Here is a 23,521-nt window from a genome sequence, read left to right on the forward strand (position 1 = left end):
ACTCGGGAGGCTGAGGCAGGAGAATCACTTGAACCAGGGAATTAGAGGTTGCGGTGAGCCGAGATCACACCACTGCACTCCAGCCTGGCGACAGAGCGAGACTCCATTTCAAAAAAACAAAACAGGCCGGGCGCGGTGGCTCAAGCCTGTAATCCCAGCACTTTGGGAGGCCGAGACGGGCGGATCACGAGGTCAGGAGATCGAGACCATCCTGGCTAACATGGTGAAACCCCGTCTCTACTAAAAAAATACAAAAAACTAGCCGGGCAAGGTGGTGGGCGCCTGTAGTCCCAGCTACTCGGGAGGCTGAGGCAGGAGAATGGCGTAAAGCCGGGAGGTGGAGCTTGCAGTGAGCTGAGATCCGGCCACTGCACTCCAGCCCGGGTGGCAGAGCGAGACTCCGTCTCAAAAAAATAAATAAATAAATAAATAAACAAAACAAAACAAAAAACCTAACGTTGCACCTAAAGGAGCAAAGAACAAACTAAACCCCAAATTAGCAAAGGAAGGAAAAAACAAAGATCGGAGCAGAAACAAATAAAGGAGAGACTAGAAAAACAATAAGATCAAGAAAACTAACGGTTGCGTTTTCTGAAGACTAACAAAATTGACAAACCTTTACCTAGACTAAGATAAAAAGAGAAAACTCAAAGAGCAGTCATCATAACTGATGCCATGTAAGACACCAAGAAACACAAAAATACTATGAACAATTATGCAGCAATAAATTAGTTAACCTGGAATAAACTCATAAATTCCTAGACACATACAACCTACCAAGACTGAATCATGAAGAAACAGAAAATCTGAACAAAACAGTAACAAGTAAGGAGACTGAATCAGTAATATAAACTTTCCCATCAAAGAAAAGCACAGGACCTGGTTACTTAACTGATGAATTCCATCACTGAAATAAAGACAGAACTTTGCTATGGTTTAAATATTAGCCCCTTCCAAAACTCATCTTAAAATTTAATCTCCAGTGTGTCAGTATTGAGTGGTAAGGCCTTTAAGAAAGATGACTGGGTCATGAGGAACCTTGCCTTCATGAATGGGTTAATATATCTGTGGATAAATTAACTAATGGGTTAACAGGTTATCACAGGAGCGAGACTCGTGGCTTTCTAAGGAGAGGAAGAGAGACCTGAGCTAGCACCCTGAGCCCCCTTGCCATGTGATGCCCCGTGCAGCCTCAGGACTCAGGAGAGTCCCCAACAGCAAGAAGGCTCTCACCAGATGCAGCCCCTTGAGCTTGGACATCTCGGCCCCTATAAATATTAAGAAATAAATTCCTTTTCTTTACAAATTACCCAGTTTCACGTATTCTGTTATAAGTAACAGAAAACAGACTAATGTAAACTCTGCCAGAAAGCTGAAGAAATGCAAACACTTTCAAACTCATTTTACAAGGCCAGCAGTACCCTGATATGAGGTCTTTCTTAAAGCAATAGTAAGTATTTAAGGATTTGCAGGCTGCAAGGTCTTGTTTCAACTATTCAAACCTACCCCTGCAGTGTGGGTGGAAGCAGACATGGATGTACGTGAACAGATAAGAGGTGGCCATGTTCCACTCAAACTTTACATATGGAACTGAAGTAGAACACCTTCATATAATGTTCATGTAAATATAGCTCTTAGCTCACAGGTTGCAGAAAACACAAGAGGGCATGATAGGCTCATGGGCTGTTATGTTTTAGTGCAAGCACCATTCTTTCGGACTTGGAACTGTTCTTAGTAAAAATCATAGAATCACTAATTGCACAATTTTCTGTGGGTATTCTTCACCATGGACTGAGAAACAAAAGGTATGGTATGGATGAAATCTCCCAAAAGAACTACAGGCCATTTCTGGTCAATCAATAACCAGGGTGTGGAGGGGTGAGGAGGAGACTGCACACAACCACACAAACACAAGCCTCTGCATCACACAGCAGAACAGGAAGCACAGCAGGACCGACCCTCACTCTGTTCCCACCCAGGCCGAGACAGGCCCAGCTATGCTAGAAATTCCTGGCATGTGTGGAAGGAAACGCGCATTCTGCAAAGCAGGCGGATTTCGGCACATGTCAGCAATTTCACCCCCGCAGTGATGATGATGAACTTCTGTTAACATCGATATCAGCAATTTCAAATTAAAAGAGGGCTTATCTCTCAGGGCACAATTTCTAAGCGTTTCAAAAATGGTTTACATGGCACCAGAAGAAGGCAAGCGATTAGCAAATCACTTCTGAGAAGTTTCAACATGTTCCCATGAATTCCACTAACAAGAGCTGTCCAGAAAGCCCAAAGTTGCTTAGTGAAAGGATGCATTTTAGAAAGCTCTAGGTGGTCCCCACTGGGACCCATATGTTTTAAATAATCTCATCATTTCTTTTAATTTCATTAAAAAATTGAAGTGAACAACAATTAAAATGGAATAAATGGCCAAGGGTGGCACTTTTCAACTACAGCAACTCCAAAAGTCTTCTGACAATGCAGCTGGCAGCAGGTCTGGGTGCGCCCTAGAACCTGCACTTTCCACAGGTGCTGCTGCTGGGCCCAGGCTCATAAGTCAGGAATGCTGCTTAGAACAGCTTACTACGTGATCCCAGGCAATGATGATCCATCAGTATCAGGCTCACTGTGTCAAAATCACCACACCAAGCCTGAAAAGCATAGGTTGTTTTAATGAACAAGAATTCTATTTATTTAAAAGTCTGTCTATCTCTCTCTCTCTCTTTCTCTCTCTTAGTTTGTACCAAAACACAATTTGGGTGGAGGATCCATAATTTAACATAATACTTGAAAAGATTAGGTCATCATAGATAATTTGGTGGTCCTAAAGTGTGTACCTGTCCATTTAGGGGGAAAATATGATCAAGGTAGATGTGAGGAAAGAGACAACACCAGAGAGAAGCAAATAACATCTGTGTTCCCCTGATGGAAGTTTTCTGCACATCAAGTGGTCATCAAATGCCTTACAGCTGTAAACATCATCCACAAGCCGGCCTACCTAGTGACTTTGCAGGAAAGATACAACGAGAGTCTAATATAACTCAAAGGGAAGCTTCTTTCAAACTAAATTCCATAATGCAATGGATTTCTGTGCAGTTTTTTGGTGTGAAAGAGTCCAGAAGAAAAAAAAACACACACACACTTCTATCTTGAACCGTCAACACTTCCTAGATACTTCGATGGTCCTAAGAATGCTTTGTCAAACACACAAAATAGGGAGCTGCCCATTAATGAACAGTTACCCCAGCCCACTGGCTACATCCTTTCCCAGAGAATTCCTCCCTGACTCAAGGTGTGACTGGGATAAGAACTTTACACTAACAGTAAGTTTCTGGTAGGAGGGTTAAGCTTCACACACTTACCCCTCAGTAAGTTTGCTTTCAGTCCAACCCCTTTCAACACCAATCACATTTGAGGAGCAGTACAAAGCAGCTAAGAAAACTGGGAATTAAGACGAAAGATCCCAGAAGGTGGGAGGAGGAAGCATGGAAGGAACCTGAAGCAGCCAGGAGGAGGAGTGCCAGTCAGTTATGCACCCAGGCTGCCGGCGCCCAAGCCTGCCGGGGCTGACACACAGACAGTCCTGGCCACTCTGTGAAGATGCACAGGCCATGTCTGCACTGCAATGGCTCCACTTGGAAAGGACGACATGTTTACTGCAAAGGCATCACACCATCATCTAGTCCATCAACTGATCACCATAACTCAGACGGCATGAAAAGTCTGACACAGTCCATCTGAAAAGGGCATAGCTCTTTTAAAAAGGAGGGCTTTCCATGAAAAATAAAATTCAACAAAAATGAAACAATTTACTCTCATAACCGTGGTCAATTTGGGGTCAACAGTTTCAAATGTCCAGCTACACATTCAGGGACCATAATCCTATAAATTCTAAAGCCGAACTTGGGGAAATGTGATAACTCTGTTTCCTTCTTTAACAGCAGGTAGGAAAACCTAAAAACAAACCCATAAGGAGCACATCACACCAGCTCAAAGCGGAAATGTGCTCAGATGCAGCACTGGTCTCCACCTCAACTCCAAAGGCTGAAGCCCAGCCAGACCCCCAAATGTGAGAGATGGGCACGCTCACCCTGCAGTGAATGACGACCACATGCTGGGGGTCGCTGTTCAGCCAAGACTCCTGCGCCTTGCATATGGTACACATCTTATCCAGGGGCGGTGCGTGGAGTTCTGGCCAGCCCACATCCATGATCTGCAACAAGAGAGGGGAGCTTCCTCAGTTTCCATTTCCTGAAACCTTCTGACGCCATCTCACAACGACTTCTTTCATCATCGATATATTTCATTTGGGAGTAAAGAGCATGCTGGGTGACCCTTTTCTAAAACTCAGTGAGCATGAGGACTCGCTTCCTTCACTGGGAAGAAAAAAATAAAGCATTATACTGCCCATGCGATGCAGCTTCTTCCAGGGGCTCATCTGCTCTTCCGCAGCTGGGGTGACAACTCTAGAAAGGTCTTTGAGTTGCTGATGGTGCAGGTTGTGTGAAGAGGGCCACAGTCCAGGGAGATCTCAAACAGGAGTCCTAGGCGCAAGCTGCTGCCAAAATCTCCCCACTGGGGTTAAAATTCCAGTTTGGAGACAGCAGCCAGCCATCTCCTACACACTGTGGAGACAACACCTCAGAGACAATCTCCTGGAAAGGCAGGACTTAAGGAGGAAGCACCTTCAAAACCCTGATTAAGTTTGGTGCTTGGACAAAGAAAATCACCACCATGCTAAAGACACAGAGACTCTGCAGAAATGCAGCTCTGAGCCTCCTGAGGCTCACACAAGTCCACAGTGGCCCACAGTGGCCACACGGGGGAGTTGTTTTTCCTTTGATTTCCTTTTGTCAGTAGGGCGAGGACAAGGAACTCTATCTTATGATGAAAGTCATCGTAAGTGTAAAAAACATCATAGTGTAAAATTGTCAGAAATTTCAGAAAACTGCCAGAAGTAGGAAAAGTCACTATCCCTGCCACCATTCAAAGATAACCACTACAACGTTTTCATGAATCCCTTAGTCTCTTTTCTATGTACATTTAGCATAATTGAGATACTATTATACATAAATGCTATACTATTATTAACTAGTATTAAAACAGGCAACTTATCATGTTTCTGCTTTGTTACTCTAATGGCTGCAAAATATTTCAACATATAGAATATACATAGATATATGTACCATAACTTATGTTGACTCAGTCTTAAAATTCTCCCAAAGTTTGCTATTGAAAATGATCATGGAGGGTGATGGGCAAGGGGAAGGAGAGCATTAGGCCAAATACCTAAAGCATGAGGCGCTTAAAACCTAGATGACAGGTTGAGAGGTGCAGCAAACCACCATGGCACATGTATATCTATGTAACAAACCTGCACGTTCTGCACACGTATCCCAGAACTTAAAGTAAAATTAAAAAAAAAAAGAAAAAGAAAAAGAAAAAAAAAACCAACGAAAATTATCAAGAAAGGAGTGGATTACTAGAACCGTAAAGAGATACTAGGAGAAGAGATCCCCATGCTGATGGAAATGTTTTGTCTCTTGTTTGTGGTGGCTGAACAAATCTATACATATGATGCAGTTCAGATTTTTTCTATACATATCTTTGTTATAGATTTGTTCCATGCATATACATATATGCAGTATATATGAAAGATCCCAGGAGGTGGGAGGAGGAAGCATCATGTGTACAGATTTGTTCTATACATATATATGTAGTATTTATCATCTATACACATGATTCTGAGAAACACGCATGTATGCAAAACCAGGGAAATGTGAGTGAGGTCCGTGGACTATACCAATGCCGACTTCCTGACCTAGATATTTTACTATTAGTGTTGTAAGATTCTCCCACTGGAAAGACTGGGTGAGGAGTACAGGGGATCTCTGTATTATTTCACAACTTCCTATGAATCTCTAACTATTTCAAACTGAAAAAAAAAAGTAATAATTAAAAAATTTGATATGAACAATTCCTAATACTCCTTATCAAGTCACATTCCACAAAGACTAATAGCAAATCATTTTTGCACAAAATAAGCATTGTTTACATTTTAAAAAATGCAGAATATAAAGGGATGAACTCCGTACCTTTGGGTTAAGCTTCGTAAGGTCATATCTCTTTTCTGAAAGGTTTAATACCTACAAAGGAGAGGAAAAAATGCCTTGTATAAAACAGATTTTAATATTTTAAAAATGTAATACTTTAATTTTTATTTAATTTTAATACTTCAATTTTTAAAAAAATACCTAAAATCTTCACACTCAAGAATCAGGAGGAAAAAAAGGTTTTAGACAAATCCTTGACGTCAGAGACGAAAGGAGAAAACACACTGCATTTTTACATGATGTTTCCCTTCCAGGTACCGAGGATCAGAAAAGATTGAAAAGTACAGACGTGTGTGATCACAGAATAAAAAACAAATAAAATAAATAAGATAAGGATGGCATACAGAACCCTTACACATAAAGTCTATATTCTACTTCGTTAACTAGTATTAAACCAGGCAATCTACCGTGTAAGTATTGTTTTTTATTCTCATGGCTACAAAATATCCCAACATACAGGAGATATATATATACACACACACACATTTGTATAAAATATATATACACATATATCTATAAAATAACTTCCATGGTCTTGCTCCTGGCAACACAAACCGACCCGATAGAGGGGTAGCACATGGTGGGGAAGGCCGTCCCTCGTCTATGGCCTGGTGGCCCCAGGCCTGGAAAGGGCCGAGTTCATGCCCAGCCAAGAGCCACGGCCTAAGTTCACTGAAAAATCACAGCCATTTGTGGAACCTTGCTAAATACTCAAGTAGAACAAAACAAAAAATAATAATAATAATAATGTTCCAGCAGCAAGAAGCCTTAAAAATTAACTAAACGTCCCTCTCACTTCGGAATCAGAGATGTGAGGAAAGTGGAGGGTAGGGGCTTGTTCAGGTCACCCAGCAAGCCCTGTTTATGACAAGGTGGGGCACTGCTTTGAGACCCACAGTTCATTTCTAACCCTGCACAAGAAAGGGATCCCTGCCATAGCCATTTTGCACAGGGAGCTCTAGCCCTGATAAGGCCCCACAGACAGGTGCTGGCCAGGACTCCAGGCCCTCTGCATGGTCTCTCTGGGGAAGGTGGACTGGGGAAAAGGGGAAGGATGGCCAGAGAGGGGACTCGGGATGCACTGACGAGCCTGGGAGTGGCTTCCAAAGGAAGGAGCCGTGGTCCTGCAGAGCACACCACCTCCGTGATGAAGGAGGAAGCCCTGGGGAGGAGAGGGCCCCTGGTGAGAGGCACCACCATCAGACGGGGCTTGGCCATCACTTCCTATCCACCGCCAGGTCACAGACAAGATGAGATTCAAGGGGAGAAAGAGGCAGGAGACTGAGTGAATCAAGGATCGGGGAGGGGTCAGGACACAGGAAGCACCTGGGCCAGGGCTGCTCTGGCATCAGACAGAGGCCACATCCTACTCTGCCACTTGGGTCCACCTCTCCCAGCCACTGGTGCCCTAGTCATTGGAGCAGAACTACAAGGGAGACAATGACCGTCCTGTAGGCTTGCCGGGCAGATTAGCTTTACCACAGATAAGGAGGCCTCCTTACTAGAGATAAGAAGGCAAGTAGAGAAAGGGCTCCAGGGAGCTGTCATTCAATCCCATTAGTGACCATTGACAGCAGAAGGAAGTCAGCCTCCACTTGGGCTAGCAACCATGGGAACAGAAAACAAGGGGCCAATCAGAGGGTGAGAGATAGTGAGAAACTGTTCTGCACTATTCCTCAGATGTGGGCTCCACCATCAACTTGACACGTGTGTTTTGAAAACCAAGCTGTCTCCTTGTCTCCCGGGCAGCCCCTGGTTTCTTGGGCGCCCACCCAATTTGTCTTTCTAATTTCTGGCTCAGGAGGAGAGTCACAAGTTTGTCTTTTGATACCAGGGATGCAGCATGGGAGTGCAGGGGTGGCTGGCCAGGGAAATGTCCCAAGACACTGAGGAGCCAACCTCACTGATAAGTGCGGGACAAGGTAACAGCCATCTCTGCGTTCAGCAGTCTTGTGTCCCTGAAAGCTACCTACAGAGACACATAAGGCTCCTCCCCAGGCGTGGCAGCAGAGAGACAGAGGACGAGGGCGCCATGAACTGCTGTGTAAGCCCAGGCCCTTGAGCTTCTCCCTCATGTGTAAACCAGTGTTCTGCGGGTGCCCGTCCCTACACAGTGCCTGCTGCAGAGCCTGCCCAAAGGCTCCTGGAGCCGCCCACCACTCACCAGGTAGTTGTCCCCATGCTTGGACTTGAGCATGCGTGTGACCTCCTGAAGGTTGTGCAGGTAGGACTCCTCGGAGCAGCCAGCAGGGAAGGACACGGCAATGATGCGCTCCGTGATGTAGGTGAGATCCAACCCGTGGCCCCCCTCCATGATGGGGCTCAGGATGACAGGCCTGTGAGACAGCAGTGGACAGGTCAGAAACAGGGTAAGGAGGTGACAGACAGGGTAAGGAGGTGACATCCTCCAGGAAAAAGGTGAGGACGACGGACACTCATCCCCCGGGTGTTCACACCAGCACCTGGGCGGCCGACTACGGGAATTTTCAGTGTGCACAGCCTCTGCACTGTGTTCCCATAACGGTGGGTGGTGTGGGGAGGGGCACAAGATCGAATTTTCCTAGCAGGGCATAACTGGGTACTGCAAGCTGCAGACGGGGAATGCACAGAGAGAAAGCAACTCAGAGCAGTGACACATGGGCTCAGATGCAAAAGCACGAAGGCGGGAAGGACTTTTTGTGGTTTCACTGGGAGCAGGAACAGAGTCCCAGGCGGGACTCCTGGAGAGGGAGCCTCAACCCCACTCTGAGGTGTCAAGGTCAGCACAAGGGAGCACCGGGAGGGGGCTGGGAGAAAGCAGGGATGGTGCAAGCAGAAGCCAAACATCAGCAAGCAGCTCCTCGTGTCTGTATGCAGCATCCTGGGGCAGGTGCGGCCAAGGATGAGGCTGGTGAGGTGGCCAGCTATGGTCGTGGGGGACCCTGCAGGCCCAAGAAGGAGGCAAGACCTCATGTGGAGAGGGGACGAGCTGGGGAGGAATTCCGCAGCTACGTAATCAAAGCGGCCTTTCATCTACTGAGCAGCAGCTCAGCAGACTCCTATCAGACAGCTAAGAGCTCCATGTGGCCCTGCTGGGACCCCACCCAGCTAACCACAGATCAGGTGGATGCAGGGTAGAATGTGGGGCTGGCCACCGAACCAGGTGCCCAAGTGGCCAGGGCAGACCCCCAAGTGTGAGATGAAGACTGTGGAGGAGGGAAGAGGGAAAAGGGCAGAAATGGTCATGTCATGGCCAGCAGGCTGAGGACTTGGGCAGCACTGGCAGTGTGGGAGCCAGGCACCCAATGTGACTGGAGACAAGGGCCTCCCACAGACCAGAGCTTCTCCACCAGCCCTGTGGGCCCCAGGGAGACCTGAGCCCCTCCCCAGGAGGGCTCCTAACATTAGGGCTGAGGGTGGTATCCAGGAGGAGGTGAAAAAGGATCCAGGGAGAGGGGACGGGGTTGAACCCAATCAGTGCCCACATGAGGTGACGCCAGAGGCATGGGCGCACAGGACGTGTGCTTGAGTCCCTCCAAAGTGCTGCCACCAGCTCTGGGGTTTTCATTTTTACTACTCCTATGTGTTTCTCTCTTTTTTAAAATTTTGGAAAAATTCAAAACCATATAAGATGGTTTTGCAAACCTCCATGTACCCATCACCTAACTTCACAATCACCAACACACAGCTAACCTTTGTCCACAATACCCCCAGCAATCTCCTCCACTACTTTGATTGCTTTAAAGCAATCCCAGATATTATGTAATTTCATTTATAAATCTCACAGTATTGATTTCTAACAGATAAGGGCACTTTTTGATTAAAATGTCTACAATGCCATTATCACACCTCAAAAAGAAAAAATAACATCAAACACCCAATACCATACATTTATTTTTATTTTTTTCAAGACAGAGTCTCGCTCTGTCGCCAGGCTGGAGTGCAGCGACACAATCTCGGCTTACTGCAATCTCTGCCTCCTGGGTTAAAGCAATTCTCCTGCCTCAGCCTCCCGAGTAGCTGGAATTACAGGCGCACACCACCACACCAAGCTAATTTTTGTATTTTCAGTAGACAGGGTTTCACTACGTTGGCCAGGATGGTCTCCATGTCCTGACCTTGTGGTCTGCCCGCCTCAGCCTCCCAAAGTGCTGGGATTACAAGCGTGAGCCACCCCCGCCCCGGCCCGTACATTTATTTTTTCAGGTTGATTTGTTCAAACCAGCATCCAAACAATTCCCAAGGATTTTGTTTTCTCTACCTTATTTATCAGACATGGATTTAATTCCAATTCAAATGTTTTTGAACACTGTTAGAACAGAAATAAACCGCCTCCTGCGGTCACGAGGATCCACAGTGAGTGCCTCTCCAGAAGATGCTGGCTCAGGGCCTCCATCATCTGCTCTAAAGAGGCTCTTGCCAGCACATCCTGGAATCTCCCCCAAAAGTGACACTTCCACAATCAGGCCTCAGCAGTGCAATTATTTATTCAAAGACAACCACAGGTGTTTCTACCAGCTGGGCTTCTGACCCTGACATAGCATTTAGAAAATGGATAGAAAGCCTGGCCTGTATCACCTTTGATTGGCAATGCTTACAACCAAAACAGAAATTATGATTTCTACAGAATAAAATGATGCCATGCCCAAGTTTCCTCTGTGGAGAGCTGACCTATGGCCAGAGACACAGGAATGCATGACCCACACAGACACTCACCCCAGAGGTTTATCACGGCACAGAGAACTGGACAGCGTGGAACTCCCTGGAGCCTGCAAATAACAAAACAAGGATCATTTTGAAGTTTCCTTTCTTGCCAGTCTACGTGGCACAGACACCACTGAGAGGGAACAATGACAGCTGTCCCACAGTTTAATCATCAACAGCAAGTCAATCATAACTACTGGCCCACCTTATCACCTCGGAAGGGTCTACACCATGGTGAGCTGCAGCACACAACATGGTGTAGACGCAATGCCACTAACCAGCATCAGGATGGGCTTCCACAGAAGCCAGCGAGGCCACCCTCCAGTCAAGGCAAGGTAGGCATCTCTCAGCCTGCAAACAGTGCCCTGCCCTCCAATACGGGAGGTGCCTGATGACACCAGCGCCATGACTATCATGGCTGCTATTATTTACTTGAAAGAACCAATTAATGAGTGACTTTCAGGAATTCTCAGTCATACTTACTCTTTTTTAAAGAGCCTATTCAACAGGGATAAAAGACTCGGGTTATAATTACTTTATAGTTATATAACCCTTCCTTGTGTGTAAGGGTTGTTATATACTACGGTGACAGAGATTTACGATTTCGGGAAAAATGCCCAGCAACTGTATGAGTAAGAAGGCTCTCCAATATTTCAGAAGTGAGGAAATTGGGGCTCAAAGAGGGAAGCGATCTCGTCAGATGGCAGAGGTGGGTGGGGAAACCAAGACACCCCCTACAGGGCTCCCTCGAAGGTTCTTTCTGCCCCAAGCCAGGTAATGCGGCACACAGGAGCCCAGAGACCCCCGAGTTGGGGGGACACAGAGCCTCCGGCACTTCTCCTGCTCCCCGATCAACGCAGGCCCACAGACACCACCATCAGAGGCATCAACACCCCCTATTACACCTGGGATCCCACTCAGGCAGGTGCAGCTCACCTGGACTCCTTTGGCAAGAAATGAACAGAAAACAAATTCTATGGATATTTCGGAGACCAACAATACAGATGTTTTCCTGAAATCATACCAGTGCAAAGCCTAGCGCCAATCCCAAAATCACAGAGATCATCATCTCAGCCTCCCAAAACAGAGGCAGGATCTAGGGGCGTGCTCTTCAGTTCTACACCAAGGTGCCGGCGAGCTCGGCCCTGGGTCCACCTCCTCTTTGTTTTTCCTGGGCAAGCCCCTTGGCCACTCCACTTATTTGTTTCCTGCCTTTTGAAGTGAGAATAGTAACAGACAGCGCCACTCTCACAGAGCTGTCCAGGGATTCACTGAGGGAATTCTGTCAATGGCTTGGAACCCAGCCGGGCACCGGATGGCCACCGCCCGTGCTGGACAGATCTGGTCAAGTGCAGTCCTGTGGTCTCCAGACCCCACCCACCCCTGACTTCTGAGCTGCACTGCCTGCTCATCCCTTGTACCTACAAAGCTGCAGGAGGCTCCAAACATGTTCCTATGATCTTCTCAAAGCCCTAACCTAAAGCCTTTCATAGCTCAGACTAGACAGCTACAAAACCGGAGACTATTCTTTTGCCTAGTAGAGCAGCAAAAATAAAAATTTTGAAAACATTTTTTAAAGTTTTGGTGAAATATAAATGGATGCAAGATTTCAGAGGACAACTTATCAGTGTGTATAAAAAGTATTTAGAATAAGGCCAGGCACAATGGCTTACACCTGTAATCCCAGCACTTTGGGAGGCCATGGCGGGCGGATCACTTGGGGCCAGGAGTTCAAGACCACCCTGGTCAACATGATGAAACCACATCTCTACTAAAAATATAAAAATTAGCCAACGTGGTGGCATGCATCTGTAATCCTAGCTACTTGGGAGGCTGAGGCACAAGAGTCACTTGAACCCGGGAGGTGGAGGTTGCAGGGAGCCAAGATCATGCCACCACACTCCAGCCTGGGCAACAGAGCAAGACCCTGGCCCAAACAAATAAACAAAAAATAAATAAATATTTAGAATACAATCCCAGAGGCAAACTGAATGCACTAAAATGAAGTCTCCGAAAAGGTAAGGAAATGATACATCAAAAACCCGTTTAGGTTAATTCATACAATCTGTACATGTAAGACTCAAATTCAAGCAGCACACATGCAATCCTAATAGAACCAATCCCATCATGGGGAAACTCAGCTTAACCAGGGTCCCATCTACTTCAAAAAAGTATTTAATAAGCCAACATCTCACGGGAGAACAGCAAGGAGTTTGACCGACCATGGTCCTGGGTTTTACATGAACCCACCAGGATCTGACTATATGTGTCCCACATCTTGACTCCCATCGCAATGCCATGCTGGAGTACACTGGCCCAGTTCCTACAAGTGGGCTGCCACTTCAGACCCTATGTCATTCATTTTACCATGAAACACTAGCAGGCAACTTAACATATAAACAGCATTATGATAACTCATTGGCAAAACTATTTAACTCTCATATTGCACATCATTCCAAGACGACAACCACACAAATACGTAACCGCTCACTGCTGGCACCAATGTGATGGGGTAGGAGTGTCACCATCCCTCAGGTGGGGCCCTGACAGCAGGAGGGAAGGAGACAGGGGTCCCAGAAGGCATGAGGACTCTGCTGTCCCTGACGGAACCCAGGGCCCATTTCCTCAGCTGCAGAGTGAGACGGGCAGGTCAGACAGAGCCACAGGATCTTCTCAATCCAATAATCTCTGAATCCAATTCAGCATTATACGCCTTGATACAGTAACTCCAACGTTCAAACCCCGAAACCATGCAAATTGCAACCACTGCCAAAAAAACAAACCAAAAAAAAAAACCCTTTTAAATCAATAGTTACATAATTTCTAAGGTCAAGGCCAATGGAGGAAACTGTAATCTGTGCTGTCACCACAGGGAGGCTCCAGCACCTGAGATGGTGAAAAGTCAGAAAGAGTGTTGAATGGCACAAAGTTGCTTACATCAAGTGTTCGGAAACACAGGGTTCCTGTAAAGTGCCCCAGCATCGCCCAGAGACACTCCTTCCTAAACCTCTGCATTGGGAAGAGGGGCAGGAAGGAGGAACTCAGCCTGCCCCCAACATACCCAATTTACTATGTAAGTCTACATCCACTTAAGATCAAGGCGAGACCCAGCATATCTCAGGGCCACCCTCCAAGAACACAGAGAGCTCAACACCCACTCACATCCCCAGCCCCAGACCCGCATCTGTCCACCTCATGCCTCCAGTCCAGATGTGCAAAGCCAGGCCTGGCCACCTCCAAGGCATGTGGTGCTCAGCAGCTTCCACAGCACAACCCTGAAAAGCATTGCTTGGAGCCCAGCAGAAACCCCAGTAAGTAGGTATCACCATCCCCATGTTAAATGTTACAGGTTGGTAACATAGGGATGGTGATGAGGAAACGAGGATTTGGTGGGCAGATGTGTTGGAATCCCACAGTTAAGCTGCAGTAGCACCTTCTGACGCCAAAAGTGTGCACTTCTTCCATCTCCTGGCTTTCGGGTGGTCCACGCCCTCTCCTGCACAGACTGCCCCTGAATCACGTGAACGTCAGTGAGGATAAAAGACTCTTGCTGGGGGAGCTGTTCTAGCCCTGTGCCAAAAAGGAGAGAGAAGCTATGGCCCTTCCATCACTTCCAAGTCAGCGTCTGAGATCTGATGTGCATTAAAATCCCCCTGAATCATGCAGGGGTTAAATCTGGAACCAAGCAGAGGACATGCCTATGACAGGTCCCCCTGACACACTGGGCTAGAACCCCCTCAGCTGCCTTGGCTTGGACTAAAATGACAACCAAGCCCCATATTGAACTGGAACTGCTGCCAAGAGATTCCGAAATACTGTGCTTGTCAACAGGAGACTCAGGGATACGATGTCCCTATGAGTCTTTATCTGAAAGTAAAGAATATACCTACACTTGGGTTGCACAAATCTAAACCCTGCGTGTGCACCATAATGCATTTCATGACTGAAGGATGACTGAGAAGCTAACTTGCTATAGGTTTATTAGACCTGGCTCTTGAGGAACCGGAAATCCTAACCTCATATGAGGTTTAGAAAACTCTCTCTACTTGTAGGCACCAGTCCTGCCAATCTGTGTTGCACACTCACTCTCTCTAGGTGTTTTGAAAAGAGAACTGCCCGCCCACATCCTCAGAAGCCTTCCTGTGCTTTCCTTGTGGACCCATCGCCAATGGCGATCAAATCTAAGCCCTTCGTGATTAGAGTTCCCATGAGAAAGAAACACAAGTTGCTTCTTTTGTTCTCTTGTTTTCCAGGGTGAAAAAACCCAGGCAGCAAAGCCTCCCACCCAGCCTCTGCCCAGCCCATGCCTCCCTCACCTATGCCCCTGTTGGCATGCACTTATCACAGCCTTCAACACCCAAATAAGAGAAAGGGAAAAGGGAGGCCCAGGTAGAATCTGTGGTTAAGGTTAAACCTACAAAAGGTAAGCCTGCAAAGACTGCCCTGTTCCAGGTTGCTTTTTTTTCTTTTTCTTTTTTTTTTTTTTTGAGTCAAGCTCTCACTGTCGCCCAGGCTGGAGTGCAGTGGCGTGACCACGGATGACTGCAGCCTCTCAGTGACCTCTCAGGCTCAGATGATCCTCCCACCTCATCCTCCCAAGTAGCTGGGACTACATGCATGTGCCACCAAATACGGCTAATTTTTATTTTAATTTTTGTAGAGATGGAGGTCTCACCATGTTGTCCAGGCTGGTCTGACGCTCAAGCAATCCACTGGCCTCGGTCTCCCAGAGTGCTGGGATCACAGGCGTGTGCTTCTGTGCCCGGCCAGACAGCTCTATAGAAGGTGTTGCCTTCTACAGGTCCTGGAGCTCATCCTGGCCACGTGACAAACTGCCCCCGTGGGCTCAATGAGGTCACGAACCTCCCTTTCTCTTCTGGTAAAATGACAGCTGTGGATCAAACACTTGGAGACCATCTCAGCCCTGGACTCCCTGAGTCAGTGAGTGAAAAGTAAGGCGAGGCATTCCTCCGATAAAGAATTAGATGCACTGCCACTCTGGTACCAAATATGTTTGTTTGCTTGTTTGGAGATGAAGTCTTGCTCTGTTGCCCAGGACAGAGCACTTCCTAGTGTGTCACATGCAGTGGGTGAGAGCAGACTAAGCGGAAGGAAGGCAAAAACACCTCTTTTGGGAGAAAGTAGCCTAGCCTTATGGCAAAGCACATAGGCTCCACATCAGGCACTTTGGGTCCAAATTCAGGGTCCACAGTTTGGCACCTGCAGCCTTGGGAAAGGTCCTCCACTTGCCTTGGCTCATCTTCCTCCTCTTTCCAGAACTGTGCACTCATGTCCTGACCTCACCTTAGAGTTAGCAATCCACGCATGGCACACTAGGGCAAACCTGCTTTTCACAGTGGCCCTATGGCACATGGTCCCACAGTGACCCTACAGCTCTCAGTCCCTCTGTGTCCTCCTGCAGGGCTCCATCCTGCAGTGTGTTATCCTAGCACACCCTAGGCTTCACCCTAAAGACCCCACCCTAAAGCCTCATCCCATCCCACAGCGCCCCACCCTGCCACGTGCCATTTGCCAAGACCAGTGGACAGCTCTAGAACATGTGGTGATGCTCGCTCTAGTACCTCTATGAGAACCATGCTTTCCACTATGACCTGCGGCTTCTTGCTCAGGAGGGCAGGCCTGATCAGAAGGCAAACCTGAGCTTCAAAGAGTCTTTCTGCACATCTGGGAGAAGACCCAAGGAAAAGCCAAGCACATCCACCTAACGAAGGCAGAGAGGACAGCAGGAGGCCAGGGCTCTGGCAGAAGGAGGGGAGGCCATGGACCGCTGGGACTGAAAGGGCCACTGGAGATTCCCCAAGGTCAATGCCAAAGCATGTTTCCAGAGTAGCCATCCCTAGAGCTGCTCCATTGGCTGCCACATCAACACTACGGCCACCACCTGGGCAGGAGAAAGCACACCCACCAGAACAGCCAGCAGCCTCCTCTGCACTCACCCATGTGGGGCATGCAGAGGGGGAGCACAGGGAAGAGGGAAGAGTGAAGGACACAGGCCCCGTTCCCTCTGCAACAAAACTTCCTGGAAGTCCATGACGTCCCAGGGAGACATGGGATCCTCCTTAGGTGGGGTGGGATCCCAGCTGGTTTGATGTTCTTCTCCACAGGTGAGGATCTGGGACCCCCCCCATCTGACAGGCCAGTTAATTTCTAGACAAGCTTGTAATCTTCTAGACAAGAGCCCAGCTCTGGTGGGAATTTGATTCTCTTTTTTTTTTGAAACAGAGTCTCACTCTGCCACCCAGACTGGAGTGGAGTGGCATGATTTCAGCTCACTGCAACCTCCGCCTCCTGGGTTCAAGCGATTCTCCTGCTTCAGTCTCCCAAGTAGCTAGGATTGTAAGTGCCCCCACCATCACACTTGGCTAATTTTTGTATTTTTAGTAGAGACAGGATTTCACCATGTTGACCAGGCTGCTCTCGACCTCCTGACCCCAGGCGATATCCGCCCACCTCGGCATCTAATACTAGGATCACAGGCGTGAGCCACCGTGCCCAGCCAGAATTTGGTTCTTTTTTTAACCTATGTCCTTTGACTGCTTGTTTGAACAAATCAAAAGTTTCCAAAACCTGGGTCAGGCGCGGTGGCTCATGCCTGTAATCCCAGCACTTTGGGAGGCCGAGGTGGGTGGATCAAGAGGTCAGGAGATCGATACCATGGTGAAACCCCGTCTCTACTAAAAACACAAAAAAATTAGCCTGGTGCTGTGGCAGTCGCCTGGAATCCCAGCTACTCGGGAGGCTGAGGCAGGAGAATGGCGTGAACCCAGGAGGCAGAGCTTGCAGGGAGCCGAGATCACGCCACTGCACTCCAGCCTGGGCAACAGAGCGAGACTCCATCTCAAAAAAAAAAAAAAAAAGTGTCCAAAAACCTCACAGTATAGTAATGAAATCTGGCATCAGGCAGACCTGGGTGTGAGTCCCACCACCTGCCAGCTTCAGAATCTTTGGCTAGGGCACTCATGAGCCTCAGTGGGCTCATTTGTGGAATGGGACAATGCTGTCTCCCTTGTGAGGCTGTTCATAGAATAAAGACAAAAATGTCCAACGCCTGCCTAAGACTAACAAGCCAGCCTTGCTCACTGCAGATTGTCCCTGAGCCTTGCACTGTATGTTGCCGACGCGTCCAGTTAAAGTGTACAGAATCTCCATTGCCCAGGGAAGTCACTGCTCAACATTCAATACTGTGTGCCTGGCATGGGTGCGTATCCTGCAGGTGGAAGGCAGTCTGAAGAGTGGGGCTCAGCTGCAGCAAACCAAGACTATATCGTGCAATTAATGCTAGTGCGGCATTTCTTCACTGACGTCCCATTGCCATGGGGTGAAAGGCAGATGCTCAGCCTGCTCCTCAGAGCCCTGGGTGAGCCAGTCCCTGCCTCCTCGTGTGCCTCCCTCACTCCCTGTCCCTACCTTACCCGCTCTGCTTCCTCTTGCCCCAGGGTCTCTGCACCTACCACACACAGATTAGAATACTCCTCATTCATGTATCCCAGCTTTACCTGGTTAACTCCTGTGATTTCTCAAGCACTTGGCTCAGATGGCAACTTCCCAGCAAAGCAGAATCTGATCTCTCTACCCGACCTGAGTCAGGATGCCATTAGTATGTTCCTTTCCACTTTGGTCTCCTTTTTTTTTTTTTTATTTTGAGACAGGGTCTCACTCTGTTGCCCAGGCTGGAGTGCAGTGGGGTGATCTTGGCTCACTGCAGCCTCCGCCTCCTGGGTTCAAGTGATTCTCCTGCCTCAGCCTCTAGTAGCTGGGATTACAAGCGCCAGCTATTTTTAGTAGAGAGAGGGTTTCATCATGTTGGCCAGGCTGGTCTTGAACTCCTGACCTCAGGTGATCCGCCCGCCTCGGCCTCCCAAAGTGTTGGGATTACAGGTGTGAGCCACCACGCCCAGCCCTGGTCTACTTTACTGTGCTGACCACAGCCGCAAGAAAACAACTAACTGTGAATTCTCGTCTGAGCTCTACAGCCCCCTCCCACGTGGATCCAGCAGAGACACTGGCAGTCCAGCTCCCAGAGCTATCTCTAGGCTCTCGGGCCGCACCCTGCACACAGCAGCCCCCTAGCACAGCAGTCTGCAGAATGAAGAAAGGAAGAAATGAACCACTAACCCCAAAGTGGCTACGGAGTCATCTGGCCATCTGAAGAGGCATGAGGATGCCGTTGTTAGATTTTAGTAACAGACAGCTAGTTAGCTTTAGTTTTGGATTAACAAAAATAAATGTACCCATCGACTTTAACAGGCTTATCTAAAAGAAGAGTAGGATGAAAAGCAGTGACATCTGCTCTTTCCCAAGGCTATAACATGGAATAAATTGGGCCAATTTAGGAAGGCAGTGCCCACAGAATAGCAAAGTGGTTAAGTATCAGCTTGAGAGCTTGGTAAAGGCTAACAGAGTGGGTTGGATACACATGTCTATAAACTATGGATTTTTCTCACCCACTGAGCTGAACTCAGTATCCTGTGCCTACTCAAGTACTGAAAATGGTAATACACATTCTTTAAGTGCTTTCTCATGTAATTCCCCAAGACTACCCTTTAAGAAGCCGTCCCCTTAGCATCTCTGCCTCCGTAAGACCAAGACCCTGGAGCAGAGGTGACCATCCCTCTTCCCAGGGGGGCTCTGACCACTGGCAGAAAGCAGGTCTCCACTCTCTGCCAGGCCTCTAGCTACAGTCCAGGCTGGCCAAAGAAGCAGTGACTAGCACTGACCCTTGCTCATGCTTAACCGGGGCAATATGGTGGCAGGGCAGTGCCAGGATCCTTGAGCCAGGGTAGATTAAACATGGCACCCCGCTCCCTGCCTCTCCTTGTCCTCACTGGCTTTTGGTGAAGAGGAAAGAAAAGAAGGCCTTGGCAGGGCATGGTGGCTTACACCTGTAATCCCAGCACTTTGGGAGGCCAAGGCAGGGGATCACGAGGTCAGGAGTTCAAGACGAGCCTGGCTAACATGGTGAAACCCCGTCTCTACCAAAAATACAAAAATTAGCTGGGTGTCGTGGCAGATGCCTGTAATCCCAGCTACTTGGGAGAATGAGGCAGGAGGATTGTTCAAACCCAGGAGGCGGAGGTTGCAGTGAGCTGAGATCGTGCCACTGCACTCCAGCCTGAGACTTTGTCTAAAAAAAGAAAAAAGAAAAAGAAGCCCTTTTATGAATGTCATGTTAGGAATCCCAGCAAGACCTGAGCCTGCAGTGAGAATATCAGCTCCCCTGGGTGTCCCCAGGACCTGTGCACTGCTCCTAGCAGACTGATCAGCCCTGAAAACTAGCACTGTAAACAGCTCTGTAAAATGAAACAAAAAGCCAGGCGCAGTGGCTCACGTTTGTAATCCCAGCACTTTGGGAGGTGGCGGCAGGTGGATCACTTGAGGCCAGGAGTTTGAGACCAACCTGGCCAACATGAGGAAACCCTATCTCTACTAAAAATACAAAAAATTAGCCAGGCATGGTGGTGCGCACCTGTAGTCCCAGTTACTCGGGAGGCTGAGGCAGGAAAATCGCTCCAACCCGAGAGGTGGAGATTGCAGTGAGCCGAGATGGTGCCGCTGCACTCCAGCCCGGGCAATAGAGTGAGACTCTGTCTCAAATAAATAAATCAAAATAAACAAAAGCCATGGACAAATCCGCAAGGAAGCAGGACTACACAGGGCCTGGTGACGAGAGACACAGATCACAGCTGCCGGGCTATGTACGGGGTGGAGACAATTAAACAGGTTGGGGTGAGACACCACTGCACATTCTGTTTTTGTTTCTCCAGGCAAATGGAGAAAAGCAACAACCTGAGCAACATTCAGTTGGCAAATTTCAAGGCATTTATTTGCTCATCCTTCATTGATTCCTCCACCACCCAGCACATACGAGTTGGGGGTTCAGCACACACTCTTTGGAATACTAATGCCTGGGTAGGCAGTCAGCTCCACTGCTCGAGTAAACCGTCTCATCTTGGGAATTTACTTGCCCTCTGTGTGACTCAGTTTCCTCATCTAGAAAAGGGAGATAGAAACAGCATTCTTGGAATGATTAAATAAGGAAACATATACATAGGGCTTAGAACAGTGCCTGGCCACTAATAAGTTCCAAGGAAATATTAGCTACTTATTCCATCATCTTATTTCTGTGTCAGGCCTGTGCGAGGCCCTGGAAATGCACTTTATCCACAAGTTATTGGGATCCCCCTTAGATCACAAAACTAGCTGTGACCACAATGCCCAGTTGACAGTAGGAGAAACAAGGCTCAGAGAGGGCAGGTGGTTTTCCCAAAGCCACACCGCTAATAAGACATTTTTTCCCTTCCAGAACAAGAATGCCAGAAACCAATTAATTATCAGGATTGCCCAATTTGATTTTCTGCTTAATGTTTGTGAACATAAGCAGCAATTGTTAGGAACTGCCGGAGAAAATACACGCCATGGAGGCTGGGAAACTAAAATAAAGTCATCTTGTCATTTTGCCTTCATGTTCAACTATGAGAAACAACAGACTAAGATTATATCTCTATTTATTTGTAACTAAATAGTCACAGGATCCTGCCTCCCTGGCCAGGAGCTCAGGCTGGTTTGGAACCATATGGAAAGAGGCAGCTCAGGAAGACTGGCAGCAGGGAGAGGTAAGCCATGGTCAGGAAGGACACAGAGATGTGAGCATTTCCAAAGAAGTCGGAAGCTTCCCTTTGCTCTTCTCACAAATAAATTTCCCAAGAAGGGGCAGGTGGGGCAGACGCTCCTCAGGACAGAAGGTCCCACTGAACATCTACAGCATTGAGGTGAGAGGGGGAAAATGACTTGGAAATGCCCCTTCACTGCAAAGCAGCCAGCACCGGAGGCCACAGAGGAGGGCAGCCAGGGACAGACAAAGTGCCCAGTGCCAGCCTGACTGAGAGGTGGCACATGGGGAATTGGGAACTTACTTTGCTGGGCCTGGGCAGAGGCCACCGGCCAGGGCTGCTTTTCCCTTCCAGAAACAGCTCCTCCTCCGTTTTGCTCCTTCCCCTGCTTTATTCAAGCACACCCCTCTTCACGGTAATGTCTCGGCAGCTCTGGGCATAAAGGAGGCAGCTGGAACAGCCCACCAGGTGGGAGAGCCTGGTAAGCATGAGAGTCCCCAGGACCACAGCCAAGAGCAGCAGGCAGGTGTGCCCGGTCCCACAGCAAGCACGCAGGCACGGAGCTCACAGGGCAATGTCTGCCTGGGGCTGAGGGCCAGCCTGCCAAGGGCCTGCAGGACAGGAACAACAGCGCTCGCGGGGAGAGCACTCTGACCAGGAAGCTGAGTGGCTGTGCCTTCCTGGGAACCAGCCACTAAGGAGAACCGCCTCTAGGAGTTAGACATGGGGGGCACAAAAGTGGCTTCTCAAAAGTTCCCCCAGGGAAAACAAAACCTACTTTGAGTTGCTGGGAGGGTGGGTTACTCACCTCTGTATCCCAGATAACAGATGCCTGATGCCCACTGGCCTTCCTCCCTCCCTCTTTCCTTCCTCTCCCCCACCCCCATTCTCTCCTTTACCACTTCCTTCCTTAGTTCATTTTTGCTCCACTTCATTCCAAATAGAAATTGAGACGACTCATCGAATGAATTCAACATAATTAAATAAAGTTTTTAAAATAAAAACCAAACCAAGAAACAACACAAAAACAGGGTTAAAGACAGAGTGGCCAGGCCAGAGAGAAGAAAAGGTATGCAGTGAAACCTCAGTTATGGGAATGAGGCCCCAGACAGGTTCTGAGTTACAAAACGGGAGATGGAGGCTGGATACACGGCAGATCTTAGTGACACAGGGACTTCAAAGGCACCCGGAACTGCCTGAGGTGGGTTTAATTCCTCACTTAGCACTCAGAGCTGAGAGGAAAGGCGGCCAGCCCGGGCCACATCGTGTCCTCAGCTGTTAGATTCACCCAGGCAGCTGTTTAAACTGATCTCACTGATCTCATGACTACATGGTCAGTCACGTCCCTCTAACTGACAGGGAGATTTGTGTGTGCTTTTTTGTAACATCTTACGTGCACTTACATTCTTTTATTTTTATCAGCTATTTCATAATGAAAATATTTCTTCACATAGAAAAGTGGACCAAGGGAGGCGAGGTGGGGAGGGCCTCGCTGGGCCCCCAGCATAACCGTATCAGTGGGCAGGGTGTTCTGGGGGCCCCCGTTCCACTGGAAACCACGTGGTGTCTCCTTCCAGGCTGAACACAAAGTAGGGGGCCCAGTTTATAACTAGCCAGGGGTGTACTGCTCAGACCAGGCTCAGCTCCACAGAGCAGCCTGCGCTTCCTGCCACCTGCCCACCATTTGGCAGGGGCAGACACAGCAGTGACGGCAAGGGGTCAAAATAGGACCACCTGTCCCTTTACTGGCCACAGTCATCAGACCCGGAGACACTAAACAGGACTTTAACTCCTCTGAGCATTGGTTTCCAACTCCGTGAAACAAGTTGACAATACCACCAGCCTCCCAGGATCTCTGTGGGGACTAAGAAGATGCCGCCGGGCACCAAGACCAAGCCAGCAGCACTCGTCATCAGCCCTCGGGGAGACAGGAGGTTGCATGCTTGTTTCCAGTCCAACGCCCCGCATTTTACAATGGAGGAAAGGAAAAGGCCATGGGGAGAGGCTGCTCTGGGGGGCAACAGCTGGGCAGGGTGTGGCGCCCTGAGGACAGACCTGTTTATTCCTTACTTCACGGTGACAGAAAACAGGCCAAGCCCT

General features: G+C 48.3%; 1 protein-coding gene across 6 annotated transcripts in view; it reads right to left on the minus strand.

Moving 5' to 3' along the window:
* Positions 1 to 23,521, minus strand: part of TNS3 (tensin 3) — a 307,112-nt gene that overhangs the window by 154,688 nt on the left and 128,903 nt on the right. For all 6 annotated transcript variants that reach the window (XM_023226391.1, XM_023226392.1, XM_023226394.3 and 3 more), the window contains 4 exons: positions 10,803 to 10,855; positions 8,272 to 8,443; positions 6,090 to 6,140; positions 4,085 to 4,207 (listed from right to left, as the gene is read on the minus strand). In XM_023226391.1, the coding sequence (XP_023082159.1) occupies positions 4,085 to 4,207; positions 6,090 to 6,140; positions 8,272 to 8,421 (324 nt within the window). In that variant the 5' untranslated portion in view covers positions 8,422 to 8,443; positions 10,803 to 10,855. The remainder of the gene's footprint in view (positions 1 to 4,084; positions 4,208 to 6,089; positions 6,141 to 8,271; positions 8,444 to 10,802; positions 10,856 to 23,521) is intronic.

Source organism: Piliocolobus tephrosceles, chromosome 8 (genome assembly GCF_002776525.5).
Source record: "Piliocolobus tephrosceles isolate RC106 chromosome 8, ASM277652v3, whole genome shotgun sequence".
Lineage (NCBI taxonomy): Eukaryota > Metazoa > Chordata > Mammalia > Primates > Cercopithecidae > Piliocolobus > Piliocolobus tephrosceles.